General features: G+C 34.8%; 1 protein-coding gene across 1 annotated transcript in view; it reads left to right on the top strand.

The window, feature by feature from the left end:
* The window catches only part of LOC149787873 (origin recognition complex subunit 5-like), a 79090-nt gene extending 67017 nt beyond the window's left edge, over nt 1–12073 (top strand). The window contains exon 14 of the mRNA XM_089974109.1: nt 784–12073. Coding sequence (XP_089830235.1) covers nt 784–829 — 46 coding nt within the window. The 3' untranslated portion in view covers nt 830–12073. The remainder of the gene's footprint in view (nt 1–783) is intronic.
* Nucleotides 12074–15083: the final 3010 nt, after the last annotated feature.

The following is a 15083-nucleotide window of genomic DNA, read 5'->3' on the forward strand; positions in this document are numbered from 1 at the left end:
GGATTTCAAAAATAGGATGAGGCCTCAGTTCTGGATTCTCCTGGATCACAACATGTGTTATGAATGACATACTGTATAGAGTTGTACCTTTTGTCATCCCTGCGCAGGACAGGTGAGACATAGGTGCCACTTTCTCCAATGTTTTTAATGGCTTATGTTTAACGGTCTTGATGTTAAGTTTGTACATTTAGTTTAAATTCACTGATACTGTGGTATGCAAAGTCATGAAATTCTATGAATGTATTTGTTGCTGACAGTATTTTTCATCACAGGCAAAAGGTCAAAGTGTGTGCAGTCACGAAATGTGATGGGAATTTTTATTGTGGAGGGTACTGCTCATCACAGGCAGAAGTAGGTCAAAAAGACCTACTTTTTATGCATCAGTGATTATGATAAATTTTTTTATTTAATTCATTCTTTCTGATACTATTGCATGTACACTCATAAAATTGATGGTTATATTCATAGCAGGTGAGAATGTTTTGTGAAATTGTTGTTTTCTTCCTTGTAATTTCATTATCTCAACATTGGCCATGATGAAGCATTAAAATGTGTTTCTTGGCAGCTCCTTTGTTTGCTATCAGGGTGTGGTCATTTTTGCCTGCAGATAGACACTTTATACATGGCCTAGTTAAGATATCACAAAATGACTCCACCCAGACACCAAAATACATTTTGCCCTGCTTGAAAAGACTTTACTCACATTATTGTTAATGTTCTTAGGGGCGACTGGTTCCGCAGCTGTTCAGATATTTTATTGAGATATTTTGTTGCTTTTTTCAGGACAGTGAATTTTGATGTTGTGAGATACCTGTATGACTTTGTTTGATTTTGTGAAATGGAATGCATTCCCAAGAAAAGGTACAATAGCACTTTCTGCACACAGTGAGATGATGGATCGCTAATATTTGAAACAAAATGGATTGACTGTCCAAAGTACATATATTTTTTTTAGTTGTACACCTTGGATTAACATAATTAAAGGAGCATAATATTCATTGAAGATAAATATTGTATCCACATGTTTTGCATTATCAGCTTTTTTTGTTTCTTCTCCACACAGGACTGTTAGGGTGCTGATATTTTTTAGACAGCATCCTTGTGACATTGTAATGTGTTCATGTGATAATTTTTATATATATCAAAGTGTTCATCATTATACATTTCACTGAGGACTCCTGAATAATGTGTTCACACTATGTTGCAGTGTATGCTTTTTTCAATGTGTCTAATAATGTGTTCAAATTTTCTGATGCTTCATTGGTTGAGCAGTGTTATGCAGCATCAAACAGTGTATTCATGGATTTATTTTTCTTTTGGATACAGTTGTGTTCATGCATGGATTAAAAACTTCATGAAGGATTAAAATGTGGGTATATGTAGATTATTGATGAATTTTTTTTTTATATTAATTTTTCAAGTGACCACTATTTTTTTTAGATATTGTGCACTTCATAGTTGTGATGATCTCTTTAAATTCAATTTCTGTATATATATATATATATATATATATATATATATATATATATATATATATATATATATATATATATATATATATATATATATTGTGTTCAGTTTATAAACCTTTATAATGTGATCAGAAATATAATGTGTCTGAACAGAAAAATAGGGGTCATGATTGAAATAAGGAAAGTATATTGAACTTTGTTATGTAACAATGATATGAACTTTGTTATGTAACAATGATATGAACTTTGTGATGTAACAATGATATGAACTTGTTGAAAATTAAATAATTCATGCTGGATTGAAAATGTGTTGATTTCAGTTTATGTCTCTTGCCATTTTACAAAAGAATAAGGGCATATGGAGACCTTTTTATTGTCTTGGGTATTATTATTTTAGCTCTTTACTTCTATGACCATAAGAGCTTATTGGATGGTCTGTTGTACACCCACCCATGTAGCACAAGTTTGTTGTAACTACTCCTCTTAAACTATCTGGAGGATTGCCAATCCAATGTTGGTCCTGAATGAAAATGGTGCTGCTCAGATCAAAGGTAAAAATTGTTTCGATGTTGTTCTTCACCGTCTACAGTTATCTGAATTTGTGGATGCCATGCATATGGGCTAAGAAAAAATCCTATTGATTTCAAGTCAAAGGTCAAGGTCATATATTGAAAGAAGAAATATGGTTTCTGCCCAATAACCAGTATTTTAGTACTTAACCCAGTAAAATAAACAGTAATTACTGCTATCTTTCATATAATGCACATTGTTATACTCTCCTTAAAAAGGCCTCAAAGGAGAATAGTCATTGACTAATGAGTCACCCTCAATAAATAAAGTATTATTATTATTATTATTATTATTATTAACCCAAGTTATCCACTATCCAGACTTTGTGGATGGTAAGGAAGAACACTGCTTATTTGGGTTTGAAGGAGGTCAAAGATCAAGTAACTGACTGACAGAAGAAAATTGGGTTCTATAAATAAAGTTAAGTTACCTTTTACCGACACCAGGTTAGTGGATGACTTGCACATTGGGTAAGAAATAAGCCTTTTGATTTTGGTATCCAAGATCAAGGTCACTGACTGAATGAAGAAAAATGATTTTGTTAAAAGAGAATGACTTTGTTTTTAAACTTCATACCTTGACCAGAGTTTGTGGAGGACTTCTTGTTAAGGCATAGAGGAGGCCTGGCCTATTGATTTTAGGGTCAAATGTCAGCAGTAAGGGTTATTGTGCCTCAAAGATAAATGGGTTGTGCAGAATGACATTTTTTTAAATGGGTAAGAAAAATGATTTTAGCATAATAACTTTAGTTCATGACCAAAGTGTGTAGAGGGCTTGCACTTACAATATGGAAGAGGCCTGTAGATTCTGGGCTTTCAAGGTCATGTTTAATCTAACAAAATAATAATGGTTTCTGCACCTAAGTTAAGAGTCTAAAGTGCCTAATTATTTGGCTATTAAACATAGGGCTACCATGGTATATGCCAATCACATCACTTATTGTGACTTCACCATAATGGAGAGAGGAAAAAATTCATTGAATTGGCTTGCTCATTGTTATCTCATTCTGAGTGAAATATATTCCTGGACTGATATTACAGGTTCAAGAAAGATTACTGATTACCAAATATATGTATCCTTTTTTATAGAAAATATTGATTATTTTTTTTATTCATTGGTACTTCTTGATGAAATTATGCGTTTGTTAGGATTTTTAGCTCACCAGACTGAAGGGCCATTTAAGCTTATGGCAAGGCCCTGCATCTATTGTGTGGCATGTGTCATTTGTCATCTATCAATAATGTGTTGTCTGTCAATGTTTGCCATTGTTTTACCTCATCTCAAAATTACAGGATCAATTTTGACCAGATTTCAGCAGGAAGATCCTGTCATGAAGGCATTTTATCTTTGTACAAACAATACATCAAATAAGACTGCTAAACAAATAGAAAGAAACAAAAACAGCTAGTTCTCTAAAAATGCACAGCAAAATCTGACCAAATTTGATTTTAAAAAATCAACAGGCATGAAGGTGTTTTAAATTTGCATAAAACCTGTCCATCTGCTTTCACATATGGCAGCTGTTGCTTAAAATAGAAAAACCTTTTTAACTACTTGTAATAAATCACTCAAGAAAATTTGATGAAAGATGTCCTATTAATACACATCACTTTACCAACTACTTAGTTAACTGATGTTAGGCATTCAGGTGATGTTGGACTCACCTGTGCCTTTTTTGTCCAGTTTTTGATGCAGCCCTTGTCTTTTATTCTATAGTAATAACTAGAGTTTGTAAATAATCTGTAAACAGCGCTTAAATCCATATATATGCTAGATATAGTCACAGTGGTATATTGAAAATGATTAAAAAATTGATGCTTTAATACAGAATGAAAAGTAAGACCGTTGTATGCAAGGAAATTGTTGTAGGATCTGTGCATTTGACAATTATTGTCACTTTCTTGCCATTACTGCATATACTGGAAATGAAAGGGTAGTATTGATATTTTTTAAGAAAATATACCTTCAGCTAATGATAATGATGATGATAAAATTTGTGTTTGCATGCTTTAAGTAAATATGTTCTGACCTTTTTTCGCTGGCAATGCTACTTCAGCTGTGTTTATCTGAGGTGCAGAAATAAAGAATTTTTCTCATATTAAATTTCATGCAGTGTTTTCTACCATAATCTTTGAAGTTGTGTTCTGTTTTCAATCATTTGATATGATGTTTATGTGACCCTTTCTGTTCTGACATGTTTATCATGCTCTTTCATTCTATCTCTTGATCTTTCTGGTATATTCAGCCTTATCAGTGGTATTTATTTCCTAAACAGAAATTTACCAAACACTTGAGATGCAAAACATGGTTTAAAAATAATTTTTTTAAAACATGTCAATAAACTGATAAGCTGGGAGAATTTTTTTAATAATTTTTATGAAGAACCATGCAGCTGCTTTGAATATTCCGAAAGAATGATCCACTATCTCAGAGGATGTCACCTCCTGTTTAGAGGTCATGAAAGTAGTATACTATTTCTTACAAACCAAGTGACCTCATTAGAAAGGGTATCATATAAACATGCTTTTAAGTTGGATCCAACTGCAGACTGCATTAACCTAGATCTGTGATTGCATAATGTACTGCCAGATCTGGGTCTATGTAATTTTCTTAGGAGTTATGAGCGGAACAAACAACATAGACCCTGATCTGCCAGTACCATATGTGATATATAATCAGGGTCTATATTGTTTGCACATGGACTCGACTTGTATGGTACGATGTATGCTACCACTGTATACAATATGGCCAAGTCCAGAGTTAAATTGTAATTCAAACTTTTTCTTCCTATAAATGCAAGTGTCAATTTTTATCACTATATCCATCTGTCTGTCTGTCTTGTCTGCCATTCTCTTTGTCTGTCCATAAACATTTTTATTTCTGGTGCATAACTTTCCAACTGAATAAGGTTTTTCAACCATATTTGGCAAACTTGTCAAGCAATTGGGTTGTCTTCATTGAGTACTTTTTTATGTTACCATGAGTACATGGTTTAATAGGATAAAAATTGAGGTGTGCTATACCATGGGTGTGCTGGACTATAGGATACTTTCAGTTGTAGTATTTTACAGAAGCAGGAGACCAGAGCAATATGTCAGCTATGGATGACTCTTGTTATACATGTAGACATTTTTAAGGAAAAAATTACTCATCTGAGGCACTTTCAAATTCATTTTAGTAGAGATCACGTACATTTTTCTCTACTTGCAAGATATAAGTTCTCACATAATTATGCAAGATTGTGTAAACTACAATGCAGATTTTTCCAGCTACATGAATTCTCTTGCAAACAAATTTAATTTATATAAAGGACATTACCTGATTTGGTGATTTGATCCAGCTGTCTCTTATGGGAGGATAATTACAAATATTTGCAAAAAAAAGCATCAAATTTAAGAAGAAATGGCGAATCATTAGCATTGGGCAGATGAAATTCCTCATGCAGGTGTATCACAGTGTATACAAGCCAGTGATAAGGTCAGCATTGTTACAACAACAATATACAGCAAACCCATAGTTAACTCTTATTGGCTTGGCAATATTTTCGCAATATTTTTGGCATTTGATGATTTGTGCCTGATCTAAATTCTATCCTACCTCAAAAATGTACAGTAGACTCAGCCAAAAACCACACTCCAAAACAATCCTATTTAGAATCATGCTTTAGAGCTATTGTGTCTTCAGCTAGATTTGATAGAAGCGACAATCAACACTGCACATGCTGCTAATTTAAAACTATTGTATCTACAACTAGATTTGATAGAAGCAGCATTCAACACTGCACATGCTAATTTAAAACTATTGTATATACAACTAGATTTGATAGAAGCAGCATTCAACACTGCACATGTTGCTAATTTAAAACTATTGTATCTACAACTTGATTTGATAGAAGCAGCATTCAACACTGCACATGCTGCTAATTTAAAACTATTGTATCTATAACTAGATTTGATGGAAGCGACAATCAACACTGCACATGCTGCTAATTTAAAACTATTATATCTACAACTAGATTTGATAGAAGCAGCATTCAACACTGCACATGCTTATTTAAAACTATTGTATATACAACTAGATTGATAGAAGCAGCATTCAACACTGCACATGCTGCTAATTTAAAACTATTGTATCTACAACTAGATTTGATAGAAGCAGCAATTTACACTGCATCTGTTATTAATGTTATGCTCTGGAAAAGTAAAGCTATCACATTTACATTCCATTCTGGTTATTTGAACATTGACCTGTTTCCTACTGATATCAAATAATTTTTTTCAGGTCAAGAGTGGTCAGAACATGTGGACAGTCTGACACATAGCCTATATTTAACCTAAATTATACTGTTTGTATGTTCAGTGCAGGAAATTTCACTGGCAGCCATGCACTTTCTGAAAGAAGTAGGTTGTAAAATGAGACTTCAGTAATCTTTAGAGAAAACAGATGTCTTATCTCTCAACATCATGGTATGTTGTTCTTACTGAAAGCACTTGCTGAGATTCCTGACTTGCTCAAGATATTAGCAGCTCATATTTCAAATAATAAATTTGCACAGGCAGTACCATATCTTATAATAGCCATGTTTTAAAGATGGGTCTTGTTACAGGTTATTAAACTTGAATGTGCTTCATCAACTTATCATTTCAGATTCATTTGATGACTATCTTCTTCTTTTCAGGGTTTGATCTGTGGGTGAAATCAGTGTCAAATAACAGATTATTTATGAATGGTTCGATATTATTCTAGAAAATGTGAAGAACTTTGCCAGCTACATCTATAGTCCTAACTGTCTACTACATCTACAGGTTTTACTACCTACTACATCTAATGGCCTGACTGCCTACTACATCAACAAGCCTAATTGCTTACTACATCTGCAGGCCTAACTTTCTTATACATCTACAGACCTGATTGTCTACTACATCTGCAGAACTAATTGTTTACTGCATCTACAAGCTTAATTATCTACAACATCTACAGGCCTAACTGCCTTCTACATCTACAGATCTAATTGCCTATTACATCTTCAGTCCTAATTGTCTACTATATCTACAGGCCTAACTGTCTACTTCATCAATGGGCCTACTTGTCTGCTACATCTGAAGACCTTATTGTCTACTTTATCTATAGGCCTAACTGCCTGCTACATCTGCACACCTATGTATCTACTACATCTACATATCAAATCACCTACTATATCAGCAGACCTAATTGCCTATTGCATCTGCATGCCTAATTATGTACTAAATCTACAAACTTAACTGCCTACTACATCTAAAGGCCTAATTGCCTGCTACATCTGCAGGTCTTAGTATCTACTACATATAGAGGCCTAACTGCCTAATAATATACAGGCCTAATTGTCTACATTTGCAGGCCTAATTACCTGCTACATCTACAGGTCTAACTGCCTGCTACATAAACAGGCCTAATTGCCTACTATATCTACAAGCCTAAATGTCTGCTACATCTACAAGCCTAATTATCTGCAACATTTACTGGCCTAACTGACTACTACATCTACATGCCTAATTGTCTACTACATCTACAAGCCTAATTATCTGCATTATTTACAGGCCTAACTGCCTACTACATCTACAGATCTAACTGCCTACTGCATTTACAGGCCTGACTGCCTACTACATCAACAAGCCTAATTGCTTACTACATCTATAGGCCTTACTGTCTACTACATTTACAGGCCTAATTGTCTACTACATCTACAAGCCTAATTGTCTAATACATCTACAGGCTTAATTGTCTACTACATCTACAGATCTAACTGCCTACTGCATTTACAGGCCTAACTGCCTACTACATCTACAGGCCTAATTGTCTACTACATCTACAGATCTAACTGCCTACTGCATTTACAGGCCTAACTGCCTACTACATAGACAAGCCTAATTGCTTACTACATCTGCAGGCCTAACTGCCTGCTTCATCTACAAGCCTAATTATCTACTATATATACAGGTCTAATTGTTTACTACATATACATGTCTATTTTTTTTTACTACATCTACAAATCTAACTGCCTACTTCATCTACATACCTAATTCTCTACTACATCAACAGGCCTAACTGACTACTACATCGACATTCCTAATTGCTTACTACATCTACAGGCTTATTGTCTGCTAAATCTAAACACCATATTGTCTACTTTATCTACAGGCCTAATTGTCTACTGCATCTACAGACCTAATTTTCTACTACATCTACAAGCCTAATTATGTACTACATCTACAGGCCTAACTGCATGGTACATCTATTACATCAACAGATCTAACTGCCTACTGCATCTTCAGGCCAAATTGTCTACTATATCTACATGTTTAACTGCCTACTGCATGTACAGGCCAACTTGTCTACTATAGCTACATGTTTAACTGCCTACTGCATCTACAGGCCAACTTGTCTACTATATCTACATGTTTAACTGCCTACTGCATCTACAGGCTTAACTGCCTACTACATCTATGAGCTGATTTGCCTGCTGCATCTGCAGTCCTTATTGTCTACCACATCTACTGTCCTAACTGCCAGTCTCTATCTATTGGCCGACTTGCTACATCTGCAAGCCTAATTACTACATCTACAGGCCTAACTGCCTACTACATCTACAGACCTAATTATCTACTACATCTACAAATCTTATGGTCTACTAATCTAAAGACCTAATTGCCTATTACATCTGCATGCCTAATTGTTAATTGTCTACTAATCTACAATCCTAACTGCCAACTTCATCTGCAGGCCTAACTGCCTGCTACATGTACATGCCTAATTGTCTACTACATCTGCAAGCCTAATTATCTACTACATCTACAGGCCTAACTGCCTACTACTTATACAAACCTCATTATATACTACATATACAGACCTAATTATCTACGTCATCTACAGGCCTAACTGCCTACTACTTATGCAGACCTCATTATGTACTACATATACAAACCTAACTATCTACTACATCTACAGGCCTAACTGCCTACTACATCTACAGGCCTTATTGTCTACTACATCTACAGGCCTAACTGCCTACCACATCTACAAGCCTAATTATCTAATAAATCTACAGACCTAACTGATGTAATTACAAGCCTAATTATCTACTACAACTACAGACCTAACTGCATAATACATTTACTGGCCTAATTGTCTATCACATATACAAATCTAATTGTCGACTACATTTTCAGATCTTACCGCCTACTTCATCTACAGGCCTAACTGCCTACCACATCTACACACCTAAATGCCGCTACATCTGCAAGTCTTTTTATCTACTACATCTACAGGCCTAATTGTCTACTACATCTACAGGCCTAACTGTCTACTACATCAGCAGACCTAATTAATACTACATCTACAGATCTCACTGCCTACTACAGGCCTTACTGCCTACTACATCTACACACCTAACTGCCTGCTATATCTGCAGACCTTATTGTCTACTACATCTTAAGACCTAACTGCCTACTACATGTACAGGTTAATTGCCTGCTATATCTGCAAGCCTTATTGTCTACTACGTCTAAAGACCTAACTGCCTACTACATGTACAGGCCTAATTGTCTACCACATCTACTAGCATAATTATCTATAGCATCTACAGACCTAACTGCCTACTACATATACAGACCTGATTGTCTACTACATCTACAGGCCTAACTTCCCACTACATTTACAGGCTTAACTTCCCACTACATTGACAGGCTTAACTTCCCACTACATTTACAGGCCTAATTGTCTACTACATCTACAGGTCTAACTGCCTGATATATGTACAGGCCTAATTGTCTACAACATCTACAGACCTAATTATCTACTATAACTAGAAATATATTTGTCTACTACATCTACAGACCTAATTGCATATATCTGCAGGCCTGATTGTCTAATACATTTCCAGGCCTAACTGCCTGCTACATCTGCAGGCATACTTGCAACATCTGTAGCCCTTATTGTCTACTACATATACAGGCCTAACCACGTACTACATATACAGACCCAATTATCTACTACATCTACATATCTAACTGCATACTACATCATCAAGCCTATTTATCTAATACATATACAGACTTAACTGCCTACTGGATCTACAGGCCTCATTGTCTACTACATCTACAGTCCTAATTATCTACTACATATAAAAGCATAATTGTCTTTTACATATACAGGCTGACTGCCTACTACATCTACAAGTCAAATTGTCTATTACATTTATAGACCTAACCACCTACTACATATACAGACCAAATTATCTACTACATCTACATATCTGTCTACTACATCTTCAAGCCTGATTATCTAATACATCTACAGACTTAACTGTCTACTAGATCTACAGGCCTTATTGTCTACTAAATCTACAGGCCTAACTGCCTACTACATCAACAAGCCTAATTATCTAATACATCTACAGACTTAACTGTCTACTAGATCTACAGGCCTTATTGTCTACTACATCTACAGGCCTAACTGCCTACTACATCTACAAGCCTAATTATCTAATACATCTACAGACTTAACTGCCTACTAGATCTACAGGCCTTATTGTCTACTAAATCTACAGGCCTAACTGCCTACTACATCTACAGACATAATTATCTACTACATCTACAGATCGAACTGCCTACTACATCTACATACCTAATTGCCAACTTCATCTACAGGCCTAACTGCCTACTACATATGCAGTTGGCCAAGTGGTCTAAAGTGCTGCCTTTACTGTTCACTGCCATCTGACCACTGTCTGCATGGGTTTGAGACCCATGGTTCAGCCAGTGAGTGTATTTGAGAAAGCTTACCAGTAGCTTCCGATGGGTCACTGGTTCTTCCTGAGGTTTTCCCAGGTTCTTGTTTGAACTAGCTGCCCTGTATCATGTCATGAAAAAATGGCTTTAAACCCAAAAAAACAAAAACTACAGGCAAAATTGCTTGCTACATATAGACGCCTGACTGCCTCCTACATCTACAGGCCTAATTACTTGGTAGCTATAGAGACCTAACTATCTGCTATATATACAGGCCTAACTACACTCAACATCTGCACATGTATGTGACAGAAAACATGGGTTAGGTTAAAACAGATCAGGAGATTTGCAAAATGTGGTCAGGAGTTTTGACCTCAAATTGGGAAGGAATTTTGTTGACCCAATTTTTAAGATGCAGTTGAACAAACATTATTACTATTGAACAAATTTCCTTTTTTTAAGTATTAAAATACTTGCCATCTCATCAAATCAGATTAGTTCTTTACAGTAATTTGTTGCCATTCCTGATCTACCTTTATGCACCAGAAGAACTTTTACCATTCCTTAGGAGATCACTGTGGAGTTAGATTGTTGGCCATCAATGTTAACACTTAGATGATGACCTACTAGATCCAGGTTATGTCTGGAGTCAGCCTGAATTTTCCTCAGAATGGAAAATATCCTTTTAAGTGTCTGCATTGGAATGTGGCAATGTCAGTTCAACTCCACTGCATCCACCAAGAAGTTTAAATTGTTTCCTGCCTGTAGGTAGATTCAGATTTCTGACTCTTGACAGAACTGTTCAAGATTGGTACTGTCTGGACCTAATGTTGTTTTAATGTCTGTAGGATTCTTCTCATGAAGCACAAATGCATACATTGTGACTTTAAGCCTAATTTACAGACACCCTTGCTGTTACTATTAACATGACTTTTTAATAATGACAATCAAATCTGTTTGTATATAAAAAAAAGGAAAGGAAAGAAAGAAACAAGTATCACCTATTTGTATTATTGACAAAGACATATGCATTCTAGGCCTTAAGGATTACTGTGGCGGTTCATCAGTGGCATGTACTTTAGTCCAGTTTATACTATTGTTACCAAGGATGCGATCATGGTCAGAAGATTGTATATAAGCTTTTGTGATGTGGTCATTCTGATTCATATTAGTGTCAGATGCATAATTTGCTTAAAAATCACTGGTTTTACTCTGCACATTGTCAATCACAACAGTTTATATAATAAATTATTATTATTATTATTATTATTGTTATTATTATTATTGTTGTTATTATTGTTATTATTATTGCTCTTCTTCTTCTTCTTCTTCTTATTATTATTATTATACAATTTAGGTCATGATTTCTTATGAACAATAAAGTAGTCACTATGTGAGTAGTTCATGTCCATTTGCATGAGAACTTTTGTGTGATTTTTTGGTCAGGGAACATTATTTTGAATAGATCTGAAAAATAATCTGCTACCAGAAACAGGAGGTTATGATCAGCTATAAAGTTGGTGAATTGTATCTCCGCATATGCAACTTTATCCATATTTGATGCTGATTCCATGAACATGAATTTCAGTGATGGTATATTTATTGGCATGGTTAATATGCTTGTATGAGATGGGGTTTCTGCATGACATGTGATGTAATTCTTGACACCATAATAAACTTTAAAATAAACTTTACAGGAGGAACAAAATGCATGTTCATATCCGTTTGAATCTGATTGCAGCTGCTGAAATTCACATCAATGAATATTGTCTGATTTTTTGGTTACTTCTTTTTTGGTATCTTGGCATTGTCAGTCATGCTTAGCATATCCATGATTATCTATATTTGTCAGGTAACAAAAATCATTCCAATCACTGGGAATTTGAAGGATTATGTTTGGAGTTTTTGAAGGATGATGATGTATTGCATTCTCAGACTTGTGTAGTAGCGCCTTTCTGATGTCACTGCGCTATGGGGAATTAGTCACAAGCAAGAGGGTTTCTTCTTTTTCTACCTTTAATGATGTATGTTGCCCCTAGTTCTTCATGCTGACTCTCTGCACTATGTTTGACCTGGTTATTTAAACAATCCTAGCGGACTTCAGAGAAAACATTCCCTGAAGACCTATTCTAAACTAATATTCTGGTCTGATTGTGTTAGGTGCAGATCCTTTATCTAACTCTAATCTACATATCAAAATGCACAGAATCTAAATTTTGTAATCCAAAATAAAGCCATATATGTACTCTCCATACACACTCTTTTCCCACTGATGCTGTGTGTTAGAATTTATAAAAATATTATTTTGAATATGAAATTACTTGTAAACTTTATCCTTTTGAGCAAATTACTTCAAAATTAAACTAAAACTACTCAACTCTATTTTAAACACTTTATACCTACTAAAAGAGATTCAAATTTCCCTTCAAATGGTCACTAATTTTAATGTTTAAGTATTATGGCAAACTTGCTATAATTGATTTTAATTAGCTTTACAAACACATCTTCCAACTGTCCTACTGACTCCTTTGTTTCAATTTCTCTGGACTGTAACTTGACACCATAGCATTTGAATAGCTGCTGGTAACCTTGTATTGACCCCAAATCTCTGCCTCTAAATCTAACAGTGACTGTAGAGTTACTCTATCATAGACATACTGTTATTAAATTTATATAGAGAATTTAGAAAATTTATACACAAATATATCTTTCCTTCTAAAACTAATATAAATACCATAGCACCTGAAATAACTAAATTTAGCCCTATAATACTTGCTCTGAGTCTAAAAAGTCTAAAATTTTAATGTATCTATTTAAGTGAGGAGGTCTTTACAAATATTTCTCAGAGGATTATGTAAATTTTAATGGTACATACATTAAAGATACATAATTGGTTCAGAAACATTTTCTTCATGTGTGACATATTCATGAACTCTAGGAGATTCTCTGGTGGATCTACATTTGACTGCAAAATGTTATTTTGTTGTTGATGATGATTTGTGACGTTGAAGATGCCACCATATTATCTGGAAACAGGAATCCTAATGTGTTCTACGAACGCAAGAAAGAAGCACAAGGGTTTTGCATAATGCCGTGCAAATTTTACTATAACAACAACATCCAGCTGACATACCTTATGTACTCAGGAGTCCAACTGCAAACTGCACAAACCCAGATCTACGCATTATGCACTGGCAGATCTGGGTCTGTGATGTTTGTTAAGAGTAATCAGTAGAACGAACAAAGATAGACCCTAATCTGCAGGTGCATTATGGTATGGCAGATCAAGATCTTTGTTGTTTGCAGTTTGACTCAACTTATAAGCAAGTACATATGGTAGGTAAAACAGGAATCCTGACATATTTAGGTACAAACTTTAAATGTTCATCACTGTTGTGCCAAAGTTAACTTGAATATCTCAACTCTTGCAGACATTATAAGACTATTCAGACTTTCACACAGAATTGTAACATTGATGAAGACAGCACCATCACTTCCACTATGATCAGAAGAGTAAGACATACTCTTTCTTTTGGATAAATACAGTCTAAACTAAAAACATTGTTTTGATCGATGCAGTGTTACGATCCCCAGTTATCATGATGGACAACCCCATCTGCAATAAAATAGCATCTTTCTAAAATATGTCGGTTGGTGTGAGAAATCGGTTATAATATACTATATATACTATTAATTCATTTATTTTTTTACAGAAAATGACACTTTCATTTCTTATAAATTCATTGATAGCCATGCAGCAGGAATTTAGTCCTATCAGCTTCACACATGGATTGCAGTTCATTGGGGTCTTCAAAATTGTGTATGCCAAATCTGCCAAAAATGATTTTCTATGAATAATGGTGATTCACAGTACCATATGTACTCATCTGTAAGTTGAGCCCAACTGCATAAATGTGCATTGATTTGCCTTTGCATAATACACCATCTGACCATGGTCTCTGTGGTTTTTTTCTATAGATCAGGACAAACTGCACACATCATGTGGTAGCAGATCTGGGTCTGTGCAGTGTGCATTTATATTCTCCATTTGCAGTTATTCAGAAGTCTTCCTTGTATAATTTTTAAAGAGTTATGTTATTGTATTGATGCATTGTATTGAACTGGATTATTGTATATTAATGCAACATTTATCTAAAGCTGGAAAAAGATATATAATTTTGAGAATATTCATTTATTTTTTGTAGGTCAGCTGGTACATATTTGGTAGCAGCAAGTAACATTACACAAAAGTGTTGACATCATGTTTCTGTGATGT

Source organism: Sinohyriopsis cumingii, chromosome 11 (assembly GCF_028554795.1).
Source record: "Sinohyriopsis cumingii isolate HCF-2022 chromosome 11, ASM2855479v2, whole genome shotgun sequence".
Classification (NCBI taxonomy): Eukaryota; Metazoa; Mollusca; class Bivalvia; order Unionida; family Unionidae; genus Sinohyriopsis; species Sinohyriopsis cumingii.